The following is a 23,086-nucleotide window of genomic DNA, read 5'->3' as shown; positions in this document are numbered from 1 at the left end:
TTTTTGAGACAAAGTCTCGCTCTGTCGCGCAGGCTGGAATGCAGTGGCACCATCTCGGCTCACTGCAAGCTCCTCCTCCCGGGTTCACACCATTCTCCTGCCTCAGCCTCCCAAGTAGCTGGGACTACAGGTACCCACCACCACGCCCGGCTAATTTTTTATATTTTTAGTAGAGACAGGGTTTCACCGTGTTAGCCAGGATGGTCTCGATTTCCTGACCTCGTGATCCACCTGCCTCAGCCTCCCAAAGTGCTGGGATTACAGGCATGAGCCACTGTGCCAGACCCCAAAGGCCTACCTCTTAATACTACTGCATTGGCAATTAAGTTTCAACATATGTCCAGGAAGAATAAGGCAGGGGAAGAAAAAGTTTCAACATATGAACTTTGGGGGACACATATGGACCATAGCAATAGGGGGAAAATGGAGAAATATGTTTTTAAATTATAAAGACAATCTAATGGGCCATGATGTAGTAACCAGGACCAGAATCGCCCTCCATAAAAACAAAGAGAAACCTAGACAAAATATGTGAAACAACTTTTTCAGACCTTGGACAATAGGCAGCACAGGCCTGTTGTCCCTAAGAGAAAAAAAACAACAAAATGAATATCGACCACAGTGCAGGGAGAGGAACAGCAAACAAGAACCACAAAAATCTTGCTTTCAGATGTAATCTTGTGGGGGAAAAAAAAAAGAAGCAGCAGCATGAAAATGTAAATCATAACCCGAGAAAAATCAGTCCAAAAAAAAAAATACCCAGAAATGACATGAAGGATAGAATTAGGAGAGAAGACTTAAAAAAAAAAAAAAAAGCAATTATAAATATACTGTAAAATTTAAAGAAATTGTGAACAGAAAGGGAAGAGAAATGGAAAGTGTGGGGAAGACATAACTTCTAGAGCTAAAAAATATTTATTTATTTATTTTATTTATTTATTTATTTTTTGAGACAGAGTTTCACTCTTGTTGCCCAGGTTGAAGTGCAATGGTGCAATCTCAGCTCACTGCAACCTCCGCCTCCAGGGTTCAAACGATTCTCTTGCCTCAGCCCCGCCTAGCAGCTGGGATTACAGGTGCCTGCCACCACACCCAGCTAATATTTATTTATTTATTTATTTTGTATTTTTAGAGAGACGGGGCTTCATCATGTTGGCCAGGCTGGTATCGAACTCCTGACCTCAGGCGATCCACCTGCCTTGGCCTCCCAAAGTGCTGGGATTACAGGCGTGAGTCACCAAGCCCGACTAAAAATATTTCTAAAATAAAAAATTTATTGGATGACATTAAAAGTAGATTAGCCATTGTGCAAGAAAAGATCAGTGAACTTAAAGACATAGCATTAGAACTGTCCAAAGTAAAGCATGGAAAGAAAAAACACTGAAAAAAAAAAAAACAAAAAAAAAACGGGGGCAACAGAGCGAGCCCCTATCTCAAAACAAAACAAACAAGCAAACAAACACAGAACAACAACAAAAATAGTGGCCCCAAAATTACCAAATTTGATGAAAATTTTAATCCCTGATCCATGAAGCTCAACAAAACCCAAACAGGAAAATCCCAAAGAAAATTACACCAAAGTACACTACAGTAAAATTGCTAAACAACCAATGATAATAAGAATATCTTAAAAGCAGCCAGGCACAGTGGCTCACGCCTGTAATCCCGGCACTTTGGGAGGCCAAGGCGGGCGGATGACTCAAGGTCAGGAGTTTGTGACTAGCCTGGCCAACATGGTGAAACCCTGTCTCTACTAAAAATACAAAATTAGCCAGGTGTAGTGGCTCATGCCTATAGTCCCAGCTACTTGGGAGGCTAAGGCAGGAGAGTCGCTTGAACCCAGGAGGCGGAGGTTGCAGTTAGCCGAGATTGCACCATTACACTCCAGCCTGGGCGACAAGAGCAAAACTCCATGTAAAAAAAATATATATGTACATCTTAAAAGCTACCAGAAGAAAAGACATTTAAAAGATATTTTATGTACATAGAAAGATAAGAATTATTACAAGCTTCTTGTCAAAAGCCATACAAGCCAGAAGATCATGAAACATATTTAAAATGCTAAAAGAAAAACACCCTTGTCAACTTAGAATTATATATCCAGTGAAACCATCCTTCAAAAAAATGAAGGCAAAATAAAGAAAAATAAAACCTAAGATAATTGTTTTTTAGACAGGGTCTTAATGTGTTGGCCAGTCTGTAGTGCAGTAGTGTGATCGCAGCTCACTGCAGCCTAAATTTCCTAGGCTTAAGTGAACCTCCTGCCACAGCCTCACTGTAGCTGGGATCACTGATGTGTGCAACCACACAAGCAATAAAATGAAGGCAAAATAAATAATAACTATATAGCATGGGGTTTATGACATGTAAAAGTAAAATAAACAGTAACAATAGCACAAATGACAGGAATGGAGAAAATAGTGGCATATTGTTGTCAAGTTCTTACATTACACGTGAAGTAGTATCATGCTATTTGATAGTAGCCTGTGCATATTTAAAAATGATTGTTTTAAACCCTGAAGCAACCACTAAAATACAGTCAAAGATTTTTACAACTAGTAAGCCAATAATTAAGAGAAACTCAAATGCCAAAAAAAAGTAGGGCACAGGAAAAGAAAAAGGAAATAAAGAACAGATAAAACAAATAGCAAGACAGTAGTCTTAAACTCAGCCAATATCAGTAATTATATATTAATATTAATATTAATAATTATATTAACAAATAATTTAAATAGTTCAATTAAAAGGCAGAGATAGTAGGACCAGATTTTTTTTAATCCAATCTTAGCTGGGCATGGTGACACCTGTAATGTCAGCACTTTAAGAGGCCAAGGTGGGAGGATTACTTGAGCCCAGGAGTTCGAGACCAGCCTGGGTCTTGTTATTTATGCTTTAAAAAAAATAAAAAATCCAATAGTACTCTCTGGAAGAAACACACTTTATACATAAAGATATGTGAGTTAAAAATAAAATTATGAAAAAAATATACTGCAAACACAAGTAATATGAAAAATGAAATGGCTACATTAATATAAAATAAAATAGATTCTAGGACAAGAAATATTACCAGAGATACATAAGGAAAATTTATAATGATAAAAAGTGCCAGTTCTTTAAGGAAACACAACAATCCTCAAAGTTATGCTCCTAGCAACAGAATTACAAACTACATGAAGTAAAAATTCACAGAAGTAAAAGGAGAAATTGACAAATTCACAATTATAACAGAGATTTCCACATTTCTCTTGCATTGGTTGACAGAACAAGCAGATAGTAAACTAGTAATGATATAAAAGATAGGTATAACATAACCAATCAACTTGATCTAATTTACTCTTATAGAACATTCCACCTTAAAATAGGAATTAGAATATTTAGAGTTGGGTGCAGTAGTTCATGCCTGTAATACTATCATTTTGGGAGACTGAGGCAGGTGGAATTTTTGAGCCCAGGAGTTCAAGACCAGCCTGGGCAACATGGTGAAACCCTGTCTCCACTAAAAATACAAAAATTAGCCAGGCATAGTGGTGCATGCCTGTAGCCCCAGCTACTCAGGAGGCTGAGTTGGAAGGATCATTTGAGCCCAGGAGGTGGAGGCTACAGTGACCAAGATCACAACACTGCACTCCAGCCTGGGCAACCGAGTGAGACCCTGTCTCAAAAAACAAAATTATCAACATAATCCGTATGAAATGAAACAAAGTCCATAGAAATCACAAAGAAAATTAGAAAATACTTGAACTGAATGAAAATGAAAACAAAACATTTGAAAATTTGTGGGATACAGTAAAGTAATGCTTAGAGGGAAATTTATAGCTTTGAACGCTTATAGTAAAAAAGAAGAAAAATTATAAAATGACAACAAGAATGAGGGAAAAATACAAACAATAATGATAATAAATTTAAGATGAAGAAAAATTAAAACAATGCTCTAATCTTGTACGTCAAGCAGCAAGAAAAATACATGCAAATTAAATACAAAATAAATTTGCAGGAAGGAAATGAAAAGGAAGGAAAGAAGGAAATAATGAAAATAACAGCAGAAATTAATGAAATAGAAATATAGGCAACCATTAGAAAAAAATCAATGATGCCAAAAGCTGGTTCTTTGCAAATATTAATAAAATTAATAAACTTCTATCTAGGCTGTTCAAGAAAACAGAGAAAACACAAATTAACAATATCAGGAATGAAAAATATGTCACTACAGTTAAAAGGATAAGACGGGAATGTTGTAAAGAACTTTATGCCATAAAGTTGGCAACTTAGTTAAAAACATATTCCTTGCAAGACATAAATACCAAAACTGATATAAGAAACAGGAAGTCTGAATAGCTCTGTATCTATTAAATGCATCATATTTCACAAATAAAAATATTTCCACAAAGAGAACTCCAAGACCAGATTACCTCACTGGTGCACTTTATCACAAAATTAGGAAAGAAATGATACCAATCTTACACAAACTCTTTCAGAAAACAGAAAAGCAAGGCCAGGTGCAGTGGCTCACACCTGTAATCCTAGCACTTCAGGAGGCCAAGGTGAGCAGATCTCTTGAGCTCAGGAGTTCCAAACCCAGCCTGGGCAACGTGGTGAGACCCCATCTCTACAAAAAATACAAAAATTAGCCAGGGCTCATGCCTGTAATCCCAACACTTTGGGAGGCCAAGGCAGGAGGATCACCTGAGGTCAGGAGTTCAAGGCCAGCCTGACCAACATGGTGAAACCCCGTGTCTACTGAAAATGCAAAAATTAGCTCTGTGTGGTGACATATGCCTGTCATCCCAGCTACTTGGGAGGCTGAGGCAGGAGAATCTCTTGAACCCAAGAGGCAGAGGTTGCAATGAGCTGAGATCATCCCACTGCATTCCAGCCTAGGCAACAGAGTGAGACTCCATCTCAAAGAAAAAAAAAAAAAAAATTAGCCAGCCATGGTGGTGATCATCTGTAGTCCCAGCTACTCAGGAGGCTGAGGTGGGAGGATCACATGAACCCAGGAAGTCGAGGCTGCAGTGAGCTGAGATCATGCCACTGCTCTCCAGCTGGCTGGGGGAACAAAGTGAGACCCTGTCTCACAAAGAAAAAAAGAAAGAAAACAGAGAAGCAGGGACTACTTCCCAACTCATGTTATCAAATCAGCAATATTACAAGAACACTGCAGAGCAATATACCCTAGGAACAGAGAAGCAAAAATCCCTACTAAAATATTAGCAAATCAAGTCCAGCAATATATAAATAGATAACACGCAAAGACCAGATGAGGCTTATCTCAGGAATGCAAGATTGTTTTGGCATTCAGACATAAATCAATATAATTCACCAAACGGAATAAAGGAGAAGTATTATATGATCATCTAAATAGATGCACAAAATGCATTATATTCAGCACCATGTATGATTTTTAAAATTATCAGCAAACTGTAAATAGAAAGGAACTTAACCTGATAATAGGCATCTATATAAAATCTACATAACAAGATACTTAATGATGAAAGATTGAATGCTTTCCCTAAGATTAAGAATAAAGGAAGGATATTTGCTATACCACATTACTTAACCTTAGAGTTGCACCTGTCTTAGCCAGTGCAATAAGGCCAAAAAAATGAAACAATGACATTGCTTGAAAAGGAAGAAACAAAATGTTCTTTATTTGCAGACTACGTGATTGGGTACATATAAAATGATTAGAAATCTGCAAAAAGCTATTAGAACTTATGGAGTGTATTTAGCAAATCCATATGCTTAATGGCAAGGTCAATATGCAAAACGTAACTGTATTTCCATTGACTAGCAGTGAACAATTAGAAATGAAATTTTTTAAATTGGCATTTATAACTTCATCAAGATACATAAAATACTTAGGGATACATTTTTTAAACTATGTGCAAGAGCTGTACAATAAAAACACAAAATATTGGAAGAAATTAAAGAAGATCTACATAAATGAAGAGAGATACCATTTTCATGTATTAGCAGATTGTATTCTAGTTTTGATTTTTTGTTTTAATAGACTTTTTTTCTGGTTTTGATTTTTTTATTTTAATAGACTTTATGATTTAAATTAATTTTAGATTCATAGCAAAATTAAAAGTACAGAGATTTCTCATATACTGCCTGGCCCTACACTTGCATGGTAGAAGATCTGTATTCTTAAAGTGCTAATTCCTTCTCAATTGATCTATACATTCAACATAATCCCAATCAATATCTCAGATTCTTTTCTCTTAGAAATTGACAAATCAATCCTAAAATTTATAAGAAAGGGACCTAGAATACCAAAGCAACATTGGTAAAAAGAACCAATTGGTAAAACCATCATGGGCATGGTAACTCATGCTTATAATCCCAGTACCTTGGGAGGATGAGGCAGGAGGATTGCTTGAGCCCAGGATAGTAAGACCCCTTCTCTAAAAGATGTTTTTTTCTTTTTTTTTTTTTTTGAGACGGAGTCTTGCTCTGTCGCCCAGGCTGGAGTGTGGTGGCCCGATCTCGGCTCACTGCAAGCTTCGCCTCCCGGGTTCACACCATTCTCCTGCCTCAGCCTCCTGAGTAGCTGGGACTACAGGCGCCCGCCACTATGCCTGGCTAATTTGTTTGTATTTTTAGTAGAGACAGGGTTTCACCGTGTTAGCCAGGATGGTCTGATCTCCTGACCTCGTGATCTGCCCGTCTCGGCCTCCCAAAGTGCTGGGATTACAGGCGTGAGCCACCGTGCCCGGCCTAAAAGATGTTTTTTTTTAAAAAATTAGCTGGAAATGGTGGCCTACAGTACCAGCTACCCAAAAGGCTGAGGTGGGAGGATTGCATGAGCCCTGGAGGTCGTGGCTACAGTGGACCATGATTGTGCCACTGCACTTCAGTCTGGACAAGAGAGTGAGACCGTGTTTCTAAAAAAAAAAAAAAAAAAAAACACGGCACAGTGGCTCACATCTGTAATCCTAGCTCTTTGGGAGGCTGAGGCTAGAGAATCACTTGAGCCCAGGAGTTTGGCACTCTATCTCTACAAAAAAAATTTGTTTTTTAATTAGCTGGGTGTGGTGGCACATGCCTGTGGTCCCAGCTACTCAGGAGGCTGAGGTGAGAGGATCTCATAAGCCCAGGAGATTGAGACAGCAGTGAGACATGATCATGGCACTGCACTCCAGCATGGGTGTCAAAGTGAGATCCTTTCTCAAAAATAAAATAAATAAAATAAAACACATTTGGAGAACTTACCCTACCTGATTTCACAACTTTAAAGTTATGATAATCAAGACAATGTGGCATTGACATAGGGTAGCCATGAAGATTAAGGAAACAGAATAGTTTATAAATAAACTCACACATAGGGTCAATTGATTTTTAAGAGTCTCGCTCTGTTGCCCACGTTGGAGTGCAGTGGCACAATCTCAGCTCACTGCAACCTCCGCCTCCTGGGTTCAAGCAATTCTTCTGCCTCAGCTTCCCAAGTAACTGGGATTACAGGCACATGCCACCACGCCCAGCCAATTTTTTATATTTTTGGTAGAGACAGGGTTTCAGCATGTTGGCCAGGCTCTTCCTGATCTCCTGACCTCCAGTGATCCACCTGCCTCAGCCTCCCAAAGTGCTAGAAATACAGGTGTAAGCCACCGCGCCCAGCCAAAAATCCCAATATTTCAATGGAAGAAGGGATAATGTTTTCAACAAATGGTGGAACAACTGGATATCCAAATAGAAAAAGTGAACCTTTACTCTTTACCCCATGCACAAAAATTTACTCAAAATGGATCATATCCAAATTTAACTGCTAAAATGTAAAACTTCTAGAAAAAAATAAAAATTTCTTTAAAAGAACACAAAAAGCACGACCCATAAAAATTGAGTATTTCATCTAAACAGGAGAGTAAACTAGGAAAAGGGAAGACATGGTATCTAGGAAACATTAAAAAAGCTAAGGAAATTCACAGAAGTGAAGGTAAGTCTTAGGACAGCAGCTGTACGGTAGGCTAGAAGGCACCCAACCCATGTTGCAACAGACTGAATTGTGGTAAGTACATAGAAAACTAAGAAATTAGGCAATTTTTAACTCTGTGGAAAATAAGAAGCAATCCTAGTGTACTACGTAGTTTAGCTATGAACAAGACTTAATTGAGCTTAATAATATAGTCACTGAAAATTGGCCAGGTGCAGTGGCTCACATCTGTAATCCCAGCACTTTGGGAGGCCAAGGCAGGAGGATTGATTGAACTCACGAGTTCTAGACCAGCCTGGGAAAGATGGTGAAACCCTATCTCTACAAAAGTACAGAAACATTAGACAGGCGTGGTGGCACATGCCTGAGTCCCAGCTATTCGAGAGGCTTCAGTGGGAGGATCGCTTGAGCCTGGAAGGTTAAATCTGCAGTGAGCCATGATCATACACTGCACTCCAGCCTGGGTGACAGAATGAGACTCTGTCTCAAATAATAATAATAATAATAATAATAATACACTCAGTGAAAATTAATTAACAATGTTAGTATAACTCTACTGACATAGTGGGAGAAGGGAAGTGTAGTAGAGGTTGGAGGCAGTACTTATGAGAATTAAATCATCATATTTCTTAGTAGAAATTTAGTAGATAAATATCTAAGATTTAAAAATCAAAAATAGCCATTGTTATTTAGAAATGTGGACATAAATGTGTGTAGAAATAGCTGAAGAAGTTGAAAATGGTTTTGTTATAAGCCCTCACATACTCTTTAAGTTTTGTTATAAACCCTATGATCTTATTTGATATTTTAACTGTGTTGATTATCTCACTTTAATTTTTAACGTAATTTAAATAGAGAATGGTTGGTGAAGAAACTTGATTAATATAACCTTGTTATTGTGTATCACCATATCCTTCATTAGACTGAGTAGCTTTGAATGCAAGGAATTTTGATTTATTTACTTCAGGGTTACCCAGAGCCCGGCCCAGTGCTTGGCACATAGCAAGCACTTACTATATGTTTATAGAATGAATGAAGAAGGGCACAAAAAAATATTCTGGAGAAGGAATGCAAAACATTCACTGAGTTCCAGCTGTTGATATATACCAAAAGTTGCTTTCCCCCCGCATAGAGTGAAGATATCCAAAGAGTAAGAATAAAATCTTAAGTTCTTTTACTTCCACCATGAAGACACAAACAATTAAAAATGCCTGGACATAGCTTCTTGGCATTCTGAATGTAGACATTGCCCGGGGTATGTTTGAAATGTGCTTTTTGTGGTTCATTTTAAATAATATTCTGAAGGCTTAATCAAAGGGCATGTTGAAGCCTAGCATCAGAATATTAACTTGTTTTTCTGTTATGTATTCCTGGGGTCAGCATCTCTATATTTGGCTTTAATTTTTTTTCCTTCTTTTTGTTCACTGACATTGTCCAAAAGCTACTGACATCAAATCCTGTGCTACAGGAAAAAAATCTCTCATGCCATACATAAGGTCACTGACATCCATCCTGAGTCGTCAGAAACAGACAGCTTTGTGCCATGGGAAAAAAGAAGTGGACATCATTAAAGAATCCTAACAAAACCACTGTAATTACCCAAGGTTTTCAGCACTTAGAGCAGCTGCTTTTATATGGACTTAAGTTCCTTAAGTGTACCTACAGAAAATACAGGAAATAACTAGTGTAGTTCTTACACAGGAAATTATCGTTTTAAAGTTATTACTTTTGCTGATAATTTACCATTATCTCCAAAAGTAAAAATTCAAAATTTAAAATTAATATTCAAATGTGTTTTTAAAAGGAACCTTAGTCACACTCATTGTATTATTATAAATATTGTCATAGATTACTCCGTACTATGAAAGTCCTGTTAATTAATATTGCAGATAGATTTTTGTGAAGTATTATAAACTAAAACATGTTAGTAATTTGTGTGTATTTACAAATTGTCTTCTTGTAGTCCTGTTCCATCAAACTGAATTTATATTTTTGGCATAGAAGACACATTTTTTAAGTGACTGCTTTAAGAGAATATGAAAAAATAATGATCCCCTAGGATGGTTAAACAACTTTGAATCTTTCAACCAAGATTCTTGTTTGAGAAAGGAAGATATTTAAGGAACACATGTAGCAAGGAAAAGTGCTACCAAGGGACTGAAATTCTTGAGCTCTGTGGAAAGAAAAGAGAGAACTGGGTCTCTGAGAAATATAGGCACTCTGAAACATGCCATGCCCTAGCTTACTGAGGATCCTAGAGCCACAAGGGAGTGACTGCATTAGAGGCTGAGGTACAGGATATAGACCTGTAAGAAGCTGGGTAGCCAAGCAACTTTTGTCCCTCCTGCTGCTTGAGATTTCATTCCCTTGCCTCTCCTCACATCTTTAGACCCACGACTGTCAAGTACTCCTTACCACCAAGATCCTCTAACTCTGCCTTTGTCTCTGCTATTCCTTAATCCAAAACTGGTCCAGGGCAGGGACTTCTAGACAGGAGGATATAGAAGTGGAGAGAAGGGACAGAGGAGGAAATAGAAGAAAAGAGAAGATAGTCTTTCTTTTCTCTCTCTTTCCATGTCTGCAGCACCTCGAATTAGCAACTTCTTCAAAAATGGTTCCATCTTATTTCTCCCTATAATTCCTGTCCTGCTTCTAGGCTTAGGTCACCTGCCTCTCTCTCGTTCATTCATTCGTTCATTTATTCATTCATCTCTTATACATTCATTGAAAACACCTACTCCTACTATGTGGCAGTACTTGCTAGACAATGGGGGACACAAGAGTGAGCAGAAAACAGATACGATCCCTGGCTTTGAGGAATTCTCAACATTCAGGGGAAGAGAAACATTAAGCACATAATCACCCCAAAACAAATATAAAATTGCACAAGTACCACAAAAATGAAGTATGTGGCTCTGAGAGCCTATTATAAGAGAGGGATCTGTCCTAGTTAGAGAGGTCACTAAAGGCTTCTCTAAGGAAGGGACAGCTGAGCTCTGACAGAAAAGAAGCACTTATCAGGCAAAGAAAACAGCATGTGTCAAGGTCCCGGGGCAGGTTGGAGCATGACAACTATGAGGGATAAGAAGCTGAGATAGTGAAGGTAGAACATAGTACAGACGCCAGTGGGTAGATGGGCCACATAGGTCATGAAAGAGAGTTTTGTCTTTATCCTAAGAACAGTGAGGAGCCACTGGAGGTGTTTAAGCCAGGAGTGAAGTAACTGAAGATTAGCAATTTGAAAAGATCTGCATGGCTACAGTGTGAAGAACAGCCTGGAAGAGGCCAGGCTAGTTACAAAGTGAGAGATGATGGAAACTTTAATAGGGTAGGGATGGAAATGGAATGGACAGATTGGAGAGCTGTTCAGGAAGTAAAATGGATAAGACTTGGTTGTGAGTTGGATATAGGGAGCATGGGAGGAGGAGAGGTCAAGAGTGATTTCTGGGCTTCTTGCCTTGCACAATGAGAAATAAAGAAGTCAAGAGTCAAGTTTGAGAGATCATGAGTTTTGGTAATGTAGGGTTTGAAGTGCCTTTGAAATGTTCCAGAGAAAATGTCAAGTACATAATTGGACATATGAGGCCAGAGCTCAGAGGATAGATAAATGTGAATCTTCAGTGTATTGTTTAAGTGGTCACTGAAACTACCATCATTCACAAGATTGCCTATAGTCAGGAGGGCAGAGAGTACAAAGAAATGCTCAGCTTGGCCTCCCAAATAATTTGGTTCTTCCTCTTTTGAATAGATGACCTTTATTTCCTTAGGGTAACAGAAGTTTGACTATTATCATCAATGTGGCCATTCTTTTTCTATAAAGGGTCTAAGTATAAATAGAGAAGGCAATGGGTTATAGGAGGCAAACTTTTTTCTAGCTATGATTTTACATTCTGTTGTGATCCAGGGAAGGGAAACAAACACTGTTTGAAAGGAATAAACATAGATTATAGAAAAGGAATCAAGTGAATTGGTCCCCAAGGTTCTCCCAGCAGGGACATATGCTCCTGCTCCCCAGTGGGAGCTCTCACTCTCTGGTAACGTCCTGATGCATTATGGCGAAGACTGTCCCTGCATAGATGTTCTTATAGCATTGCTTTTATTAGTTAGATGTTCTGTTAGTTAGATGTTTTATTAGTTAGTTGCTTCTATTAGTTAGATGTTTTATTAGTTAGATGTTCAGTTCTCAGTATATAGCTGAGATTAGTGGTTTGAAACGATCCACATGGCTACAATGTGAAGAACAGACTGGAAGAGGCCAGGTTAGTTAGGAAGTGAGAGATGGTGGAAACTTTAATAGAGTTTTCCCCAATGTATGAAACAGCCTATTCATACATTAGAGATTTCTGTAGTCAGGGGTTTGTTACTTGTGGGGTCAGAGATTCATGAAGGATCCATGGAGCCTGCAAGAATGTAGAATCACAAAGCCATGAAGGGAGTGATGAACAGGGTGCGATATTCCAAAGAATTGAGACTGAGAAAGTATGTGATTGGCAATGTGTGGATCAGTGATACGGTTAGCAATGCCTTTTCAGTGGCACCAGATTGCATGAGTGCCCAGTGGTTGAAGAAGCAACCACACTATAGGCATGCAGTAGACTAGGCCAACTCCAAGTGGTGACCTAGACCAGCAGCAGCAGCAGCAGCAGAAATGCAGAATCTCAGCTTCTGTCTCAGACCTAACAAATCAGAACCTGCATTTAAATAAGATCACTCAGGATTCTTAAGCACACGAAAGTTTGAGAAGCATTAGTCCAGATCAGTCTTCAAGAAGTTTGGCAATGGTAGGTAAGAGACAAAATAAAATCCAGATAAGAGGGAGATACTAGAAATGGAAATGGAAGAGAGAGGGGAACCCAGGAAGAAAAGGCTGGGATCAAAAGAACTACTTAACCTGGGGGAAAGAGGTGTGACTCTTCCTTTGTTGAGAAAAATGGAAAAGAAGAATGGAAGAGGAAGTGTGAAATCAAAGGCAGATAACTGAGAAAACTTGGTGGATGGATGACCCACTTCTCCTAAGTAAAACTGGTGGCAAGGTCAACCACTGGAGAGAAGGCAAAAGAGAGGTTTTAGGCCAAACAATATTTCATAGTTTAGAAACTCCTTTAACTTACAGGGCTCTAGTTAAGTGACATTTACTTTTGGTTAACATGTCTTTGCATGTTTTTCCTGTACCTCCTTTAAACAGATATTCATCAATGTATAAAAATTATTAAATACTTTAACAACAATTTACAACAAAACTTTTGCATTTGTACAAGTAATCTGATGAGGCTAAGCTGAGCCATGAACTTCACTAGGGCCAGCATTATATAGCTTGCTGACACTATTAACTCAAAGGAATATCATGGCTGAAAAATGTATACAATTTGAAGAACAAAAAAAGTTTAATATTTACCTAAGTTTTGAAGTCTGTAAAGTTTGCTAAATCAATACAATGATCTGAAAAGTTCATCTCAAAGTCAGATATATTAGTGATTTACTTCATTGGTTTTCTGATGACCATTTATCATGAGGTATAGAATCTTCAGAAGGAGGGAAATAAAAAACTTGACATATTTGCCTCTTATATGAACTAAATATCTGATTTATAAGACACAAATGAACAAACTTCTACGGCCTGTCATGTTTTCTCAGTTTCTAATTTATTCAACCTCTGCTCATTATTGATCCTGACAAGCAGAGTGACCCAAAGATAAATTTATTCATTCCACAGTTGAGTCAGGAACAAGCCAAAAATTATAGATTTTCCCAGGCAGATGATGACAGGCAGTCAGAGGGATGACAAATGGCTGTCTTTAGATTTAGTAAGGATGGTTGTTCCAGACATTGCCAATAAAGATTGGAGTATGCTGGTCAAATACAGGTTCATCAGCGGTCATCATTAATGGTAGAGAGAGCATTGCTGTGCTGCAGACGCCTATACAGGAGCTTAGGCATCAACCCTGCAGGGGAAATATAATTTGCTCCTCAGTATTTTGCAGCACTCCTCTAAGTGATAGCATGACATGATCATTTATCAAACAGAGACTGTCCAGAAAAGTGTCTGCTTCCTTTAGTAACTTATTGAAGAGGAGGAAAGTGAAAGCTTTTTATTAAAGACAGGAAGGCAAAGACAGGAAGGCAATGAACAACCAGAGCGTATCCAAAGGGTAATCGTATTTCAGCAAAGGATTAGTTTAGTCTTAAATAAACATACACTGGAGGGAGTATGTCGAGGGTCATTTATCAAGTAAAGAACAATTAACAAAACTCTAAGCACTCTTTTATCTATATCAATTTAAAGTTCTGTAAGTGTTCTTATTAACTTTTAGATGATGGGCATCACATTCAACACTGTAAAAAATGTGATGCATAATCCCTTCCTTACAGGTTTCTAGAGTAAGAGAAATACAATGTAACTCTCACGTAAAATAAGGTAGTTATGGCTGTATTAAACACTGCCAAACAAATGCTGTTGGAGAAGGCATATTCCAGAGCCCAGAACTGAAGGCTGAAGTTATAATTTATGAAGATAACTTTCTTATAAAAAGCCAACTACTTATTTGTCAATAGGTCAAGAAGTTTCTTCTTCCTTACTTAAAATGTTTTCACTCTCTGTTGACAAAAATTAAGAGAAAGGGAATTAGTTAAGAGGTAGCAGGGCAGGCAAACAGGCAGAGAACTGACACATTTATTACTTTCTTTGTTCCAGGCACTTTATATGCCATGGCAACTAATCTTAATTAACCTCAAGTTATAGATGAAGACATAGATTTGCCTAAGGTCACACAGTAAGCAGCAGTGCCAGGAAGTTTAGGATTGCCTTATTTAAAAAAAAAAGTCTTATATTTTCACATAAATTATTTATTGGAATCCCTCAAAGTCTAGCGCAGACTAAATTTAGGATATATATCCAAAGGAAGTGAAATTACTATTTTAAAAGCAACATGTGCACTCCCATGTTCTTTGCAGTAATATTCACAATAGCCAAGCTATGGAAACAACCTAAGTGCACTACTTTTGTTGAGTAATTCATAACAGATTAAATGCATCTGATATTAAAGATAAAGAACAGAACTTTGGCCACATATAAGAAATACTCAAAGTGTACTTCATTTTCATTAAATAGTAGTTAAGATAAAATACACTTTTTAGAAAAGGGGGAAGGGGAGAAAGCAAGAAATGACAGACAAGGTACTGGGGAAAGAGTGACATTGGATGGGAAAAGAAACTCAAATAGGGACAAAGAGGCTGTGAAAAAAGCAAACTGAGACAGTTAGTTCTTAAGTTCCGTTAATCTGTTTTCCTCACATTTATTTGGATTGTAGAACACAGAATAACTTTATTATTCCTTGAAATATCAGCTGATTTTCTTCTTATAAACTATAAAAACATGTAAACATTTATGATATAATGTAAAACAAAATTGTACTCACAGTACAATTATGACAATTAAAAATATGTACCCTCCCAAAAGTCCCTATGCTCAAAAAAGATTAGACGGATACATAACAACATATTAAAAATGATCTTTGCATGATAAGCATACAAATGATTTTTCCCCCTTTCTTCCATTTTTCCTTTTGGTAGGTGTTTGTTTTTGTTTTTGTTTTTTAACACTTAAAAAATTAATATGAATTATTTGTAAAATAAAAAGCAACAACACACATTGCTTACAATCGCAAGGGACTGCTTACTCACTACCCCTTAATTGCCTAATCTGTAAACTTCTATGAGCTACACTAAGAATAGGGCATCTTCCGCAGGAAAAAGTTTTTTCTGAGCTGCAGTGGGGGCCATTTAAGGGAGTATGACAGAGAACAGTTGTGTGGCCCTCAACTTAAGACCTCATTTTTTTGCCTTATCTTCAGTGCCTTCTATTATCAGTATAGATTGTTTTATTCAAAATTTATTTTAGAAGGTATTATTATGCACAAAATTTATTTAGAAGGTGTTATTATGCACCTTCTAAGTACCTGGCTCTGAGCTAGAATTCCATGAAAGCAGTAATTACCTTTAAAAACAATAACCGACATGCTAGAAGTATTGGTAAATATGAAATGCTTGTGCTTTGCTTTTTCTTCTCTAATTATAGGATTTGGAGTTTTTACTGAACAAGTTGATGAAGCTGTGGAAAATTGACCTAAATGGAAATCCTGTTTGTCTCAAACCAAAATACAGGGACAGACTGATACTGGTGTCCAAATCACTGGGTACATATTTATATTAATAAGAGAATGACAATTAGTTAATTTTTAGTTATTTTACCAGTAAGCTTTCAGAAATATGAGTATGACATCTGGATCTGTGAAAACTGTCAACTTTAAATTCAATATTTTGAATAAGAGCAAAAGTTAAAATTGACAAATAAAGCATGAAAAACATCTGCTGCTCAGAAGTAATTAAAGCACCTGATACTTATTCCTTAAGGAGGATATTTTGCTATTACCAATAAAAATGGTTAGTCATAAATGTGTAGAACTTGCTGACCTTTTGCCAAACTTTCACTGGCACAAATCCTTTGATGATCCCAAGAGACTCCTTAGCTCTTGGTTCTGTAGATAAAATTGATCAAAGCTTTCATTGCTTGACATTTGCCAAATGTTACCCTAAGAACATACAGGAATCCCTTTCATTTGATAGGAGAGCTAAGTGAGGAGACCCTTTATGAGATCCTTACAAATAACATTCCTGAATATGCACCATACTGGGGGAAATGGACAAAAGCACTAGATTAATAGTGACGAAGTGACACAGCATCAGAAAGACACACAGTGACCTCTCACGAAGGCACTGGTTTGCTGTGTCCTTGTAAGAAGTTATTTTTATGTTTTATAGGTTACCCAGTCCTCACCAAACAGAGTGACAGTCCACATATTTGGTTTACTTAGCATGAGTGGAAGCAAATTTTGCATTGAGAGCAACTTATTAAAATGAAATAAATCTCATTAGGTTTATAATCTGGAATCCATTGCCTGGCTCCCAGTCTTGAACCATTTTCACACCTATTAACTTCAAATAAGATCATTTGAGGCCGGCCGCGGTGGCTCACGCCTGTATTCCCAGCACTTTGGGAGGCCACGGCAGGTGGATTGCCTGAGCTCAGGAGTTCAAGACCAGTCTGGGCAACACAGTGAAACTCCATCTCTACTAAAATACAAAACAATAGCCGGGCGTGGCGGCGTGCACATATAATCCCAGCTACTCGGGAGGCTGAGACAGGAGAATCGCTTGAACCTGGTAGGCGGAGGTTGCAGTGAGCCGCGATCATGCCATTGCACTCCACCCTGGGCGACGAAGTGAGAGAATATCTCAAAAAAAAGAAAAAAAAAAAAAAGATCATTTGTTAAAAATCAGATGGAATCAGGTTAACGGGGGCACAGTTTCCTAGTCATTCCTCAGCTCTGCTTGGGACATTAACATGAGGAAGAAGAGATTACAATAAAAGACTTAGAATTTTCATTCCTTATCTTTATAGTATATTTTAAAAGTATGTATTGATTACATATATCTCATCCAAAAATATACTAACAAGTTATATAATTATTAATAAAAATAGATCTGGAAAGACATCAATAAATATAAGTGGCTGGAAAAACTGAGCATCAAAGAATGACCTTTAGAGTAGAGGCGGGGTTTGACCACTTTGGCCAGGCTGGTCTCGAACTCCTGACCTCAAGTGATCCACCCGCCTTGGCCTCCCAAAGTGCAGGGATTACAGGCATGAGCCACCGGCCCAGCCTGACACCACTGTTAAATTAGGGAGAAAAGGTTAAGGAAGGATGGCTAATTCTAGTTATCACGACTGTGAAAGGATTTACTTTCTATCAGAAAGACTGGGTTTAACACAAACGCAGAAGCCTCGCTCTTCATTCTAGCAGAATTTTGCTTTTGCACACTTATTCTCCATATGAGGAAAACTACAAGTAACCCAATTTCCGCTTCAGGAAGTTAAAGACATTAACTTGGCAGAAATAGGCTTAGTCCGGGAAACAGAAAGCAAGCAACTTGTTCAGGGAAACTTTTCATTTCTGCGACGCATGCGCTCTGCCTCCAGGAAAGTGGCAAATACGGCTGCACGAATTGGCGGCCCGACCCTCCCTGGTCACATTTTGGGAGACAGCGGTGTGGCAGCGGCCGTGGCGATAGCGACGACAGGCCTAGGGCGGTCAGAAGGTTTCTGGTTCAGGTTTAACTTTCGGCTTCCGTCTCGGGGCTGAAGTTTGTGAGCTGTAGTATTGAGTCCCATTCGAGCTATTGTTCTCTTTTTCCTGAAAAATGGCACTAAGAGGGAGCTGGATCAGCTGAAACCATTGATCTTTTCACCGTCGTTGATAACTAGAATTAGACACTCCTTAACCTTTTCTTCCTAATTTATCAGTGATGTCAGGCTGGGCACAGTGGCTCACGCCTGTAATCCCAGCACTTTGGGAGGCTCCAAGGCGGATGAGAAGACAGTGAAGAGCGTGCTGGGTTTCTCAGAGCCTACAGTGGTCACAGCAGCATTGAACTGTGTGGGGAAGAGCATGGACAAGAAGAAGGCAGCCGATCATCTGATACCTTTTCTTGATGATTCTACTCTCCGATTTGTGGACAAACTGAGGCTGTAGGAGAAAGGCGGAAGCTCTAGGCATTCCAAGTCTAGCAGTGACTGAAGCAGAAAACGAGAGCTAAAGAAGGTGTTTGGTGATGACTCTTGAGATCTCTAAGGAATCATCAGGAGTAAAGAAGCAGCGAATACCCCGTTTTGAGGAGGTGGAAGAAGAGCCTGAGGTGATCCCTGGGCCTCCATCAGAGAGTCCTGGCATGCTGACTAAGCTCCAGATCAAACAGATGATGGACGCAGCAAAATGACATATGGAGGAGAGGAAAAAACAGCTACGCTTTATTAGCCCCCCTACACCTCAGCCAAAGACGCCTTCTTCCTCCCAACCAGAGCGACTTCCAATCGGCCACACTATTCTGCCCTCCCAGGCTACCACTTTCATGAATGATGCCATTGAGAAGGCAAGGAAAGCAGCTGAACTACAAGCTCGATTCCAAGCCCGGGTGGCATTGAAGCCAGGACTCATCAGCAATGCCAACATTCTGGGCCTGGCTAATCTCCATGCCATGGGCATTGCTCCCCCAAAGGTGGAGTTAAAAGACCAAATTAAACCTACACCACTGATCCTAGATGATCAAGGGTGCACTGTAGATGCAACATGCAAGGAGATTGAGCTGACACACTGCATGCCTACTCCTGCCAATATTCGTGCTGTGAAGAGGGAACCATTCAAGCAACAGCTAAAAGAAAAATCATCAGAAGACATGGAGTCCAATATCTTTTTTGACCCTGAGTCTCCACTGTCGCTTCCCGGCGCCAGAAACACACTTTTAAATTCCATGACAAGGGCAAATTTGAGAAGATTGCTCAGCAATTAAGAACAAAGGCTCAACTGGAGAAGCTTCAGGGAGAGATTTCACAAGCAGCTCAAAAAATAGGCACCCATACTTTGATAGGCTTGCCTTCATTGCTCCTAGGAAGGAGCTAAAGGAAGTAGATATCCCTGAAATTGAGTGGTGGGACTCACATAATCCCCAATGGCTTTGACCTTACAGAGGAAAATCCCAAGAGAGAAGATTATTTTGGAATCACAAATCTTGTTGAACATCCAGCCCAGCTCAATCCTCCAGTCGACAATGACACACCAGTTACTCTGGGAGTGTATCTTACCAAGAAGGAACAGAAAAAACTTCAGAGACAGACAAGGAGGGAAGCACAGAAGGAACTACTAGAAAAAGTCAGGCTGGGCCTGATGCCTCCTCCAGAACCCAAAGTGAGAATTCTAATTTGACGCAAGTATTAGGAACAGAAGCTGTTCAAGACTACACGAAGGTAGAAGTCCATGTCAGAGCTCAGATGGCAAAAAGACAGAAAGTGCATGAAGAGGTCAATTCTGCCTGAAAACTCACAGCAGAATAGAGAAAGGTCAAGAAAATTTAAAAGCTTAAGACATTTCACAGGGGTACACATATCTGTATATGGAGTTAGAAATTTGAGCACCCCAGCCAAGAAGTTCAAGATTGAGATGGAGTTAGAAATTTGAGCACCCCAGCCAAGAAGTTCAAGATTGAGGCCACTGCTGGGCAACTGTACCTGACGGGGTGGTGGTACTGCACAAGGATGTCAACGTGGTAGTAGTGGAAGGGGGCCCCAAGGCCCAGAAGAAATGTAAGCATCTTAATGCTGCATCGGATAAAGTGGGATGAATGGACATCTAACACAAAGGGAGATGATCATGAGGAATCTAATGAGGAAGCTGTGAAGAAAACCAACAAATGTATACTATTCTGGGAGGGTACAGCCAAAGACCGGAGCTTTGGAGAGATGAAGTTTAAACAGTGTCCTACAGAGAACATAGCTCGTGAGCATTTCAGAAAGCATGGGGCTGAACATTACTGGAACCTTGCCCTAAGTGAATCTGCGTACAGTCCACTAATTGAGACTACTGCAAGCCCTTGCCTCTCCCCTCTTGCCTTTGTCTCTTCTGTCCTCTCATTTATTCTGTTTCCCAACCCACTCCCCCTTGTATGATCTCAGAACTATGCCAAGCAGACACTGGGACAAAGGCAGAATATCTTGCTCCCTTCCCCAGTCAGCCTGGTGTTGCCCTTTATTCCCCTTATGTGCATATGATTAAAGAGGTTTTTTTAAAATAAATAATAAAAAAGATGACTTTTATTGTAAAGTTATAAGTACTAAGATATTTGACAATTTCTTATGGTTTGGATAGTACTAGCTTCTTCAGTGAAAAAAAAAGTGCATGAAATAAGATATGGAGACAGTTTTACTTCTAGATTCTATAGTTCTAGTTTATATTCTTTGTTTCAACATTTTGTTTTGTACTTTGGGTATAACACAATATTATGGCTCATGTTTAAGTGGCAGTATTAATATTTTCAGTAGTACAACTAATATTTTATCAGAATATTGTCATTATCCCTGAAATAATGTGTGATCTAATAAATTTTACTACATCCTTTCTACATTCTGGGATCTAGTGGATTACATGAATAATGAAAGAAAATATCTAATTTTCAAAACTACTATACATAAATTTCATTAGAAAAAAATCTATCAAGCAGAGTCCTATGGAAAGAAAGAAAAAAATTTTGAAGAAAAAAATCATCCTTCTATTAAATGAAGGTCATCTGTGTTCATGTAATTGAGGAAACAATATAGGCAATATAAAATAACCTTTAATAAGGGAATTGTTCAGTATTTCATAATATATCCACAAACAATAGAACACCAGCCATTAAAAACTGTATTTAAGGAAAAACATGGTAAAATATTCACAACACAATATTAAAAAGCAGGATGCAAAACTAATATAAATAGAGGATTCCAATTTTACATACATATATCGAAAATAAAAACATGCTAAGAAATATACAAAAGTGTTACCAGTGATTATTTCTCATTGGGGAATAATTTTTTTATTTTTTGTGTGTTTTCCAAATGTCTTACAACATGCAAAAATTATTTGTATAATTTATGAAGCTCAATTTCTATCACACCTCTGTAATCCCAGGGCTTTGGGAAGCCGAGGTGAGAGGATTGTTTGAGGCCAGGAATACAAGAGCAGCCTGGGCAACATAGTGAGTTCCCACCTCTACAAAAAAAAGTGTCTTTAATTATCCTGGCTTGGTGGCACATGGCTATTGTTCTAGCTACTCTGGAGGTTAAGGCAGGAGGCTCACTTAAGCTGAGGAGTTTTGAGGTTGCAATGAGCTAAGATCATGCCACTGCATTCCAGCCTGGATGGCAGAGTGAGATCCTGTCTCAAAAATAAATAAATAAATAAATAAACAAACATAATAAGGGGTATGGTCAGGCACGGTGGCTCATGCCTGTAATCCCAGCACTTTGGGAGGCCGATGCAGGCGGACTGCTTAAGCTCAGGAGTTTCAGGCCAGTCTGGGCAACATGGCAAGACCTTGTCTCTACTAAAAATACAAAAAAATAGCTGGGGATGGTGGTGCACACCTGTGGTCCCAGCGACTCGGGAGGCTGAGGTGGGAGGATCACTTGAGCCCCATGGGGCAGAGGTTGTTGTAAGCCAAGATCACTCTATGCACTCCAGCCTGGATGACAGAGCGAGACCTTGTCTCCGGATAATAATTACGGAGCCTTTTAATGTTTTATTTGATGATATTTCCATTGTTTATAACAAGCATATGTTCTTTTTGGAATCAGAAAAAAATCTATAAATAAAATCTCAACAAAAGTACATACGTTGCGTAATTAACGTATTTTAAAAACAAATTTATTTCAGTCTATGGTGTAACTTAAGTTTCTGTGCTCTGAACCAGAATTGCATATTTTGACTTATGTTTATATGTATATATTGTATATATGTATATATATGTATATATTTTTAAATGTATGTATTTTTCTCCAGAATTTCTTGATGGAAAAGAAATTAAAAATATAGAAAGACAATTTCTAATGAATTGGAAAGCATCCAAAGACGCCAAGAAAATCAGCAAAAAAAGGAGCAGTAAAAATGAGGATGCAAGCAATTCACTCATAAGTAAGCACTCTGTCACTCATTAGGTGACTGCTCTTCTAGCAAAGGAAATATTCTAAGCAACAGAAAAATGCCAACAAATAAAATGTTTTTTGTTTAGTTTGTTGTTGTTTTATGGGTTTTTTTAAAACTTATTTACTTAGTTGTACATAAGTACAATTTGTCTTGTAATGGAAATTTTACCTATAATGTTTATGTAAATGGTAGCCACTGTGAACAACAGCTGTGTTTGGTTTTGTGTAGACATAGAGCCACAAGGGTAGGGAAAAATGTATAATTTTATATCTGGCAAAAGTGCATGATATCAGCTATGTAAATTGTGAAACCTAAGCCACTCGTATATTTGTTAAGTAACAGTGCAAAAAGGCCAGGCACGGAGGCTCACGCCTGTAATCCCAGCACTTTGGGAGGATGAGGAGGGTGGATCACCTGAAGTCAGGAGTTCAAGACCATCCTGGCCAACATGATGAAACCCTGTTTCTACTAAAAATACAAAAGATTAGCCGGGCATGGTGACAGGTACCTGTAATCCCAGCTACTTGGGAGGCTGAGGCAGTAGAATCGCTTGAACCCAGGAGGCGGAGGTTGCAGTGAGCCA

General features: G+C 38.6%; 1 protein-coding gene and 1 pseudogene across 2 annotated transcripts in view; both read left to right on the top strand.

The window, feature by feature from the left end:
* Window positions 1–23,086, top strand: part of PPP1R42 (protein phosphatase 1, regulatory subunit 42) — an 80,319-nt gene that overhangs the window by 27,845 nt on the left and 29,388 nt on the right. The window contains exons 6-7 of the mRNA XM_011976487.1: window positions 16,008–16,125; window positions 22,360–22,491. Of these exons, the coding sequence (XP_011831877.1) occupies window positions 16,008–16,125; window positions 22,360–22,491 (250 nt within the window). The remainder of the gene's footprint in view (window positions 1–16,007; window positions 16,126–22,359; window positions 22,492–23,086) is intronic.
* On the top strand, window positions 18,719–20,459 carry LOC105536995 (annotated as a pseudogene). Its single transcript, XR_001005654.1, has one exon. The product of XR_001005654.1 is annotated as a U4/U6 small nuclear ribonucleoprotein Prp3 pseudogene (transcript).

This window comes from Mandrillus leucophaeus, unplaced genomic scaffold, assembly GCF_000951045.1.
Source record: "Mandrillus leucophaeus isolate KB7577 unplaced genomic scaffold, Mleu.le_1.0 Scaffold167, whole genome shotgun sequence".
Classification (NCBI taxonomy): domain Eukaryota; kingdom Metazoa; phylum Chordata; class Mammalia; order Primates; family Cercopithecidae; genus Mandrillus; species Mandrillus leucophaeus.
Note: the sequence above shows the minus strand (reverse complement) of the source record. Positions and strands in the feature narration are given on the sequence as shown.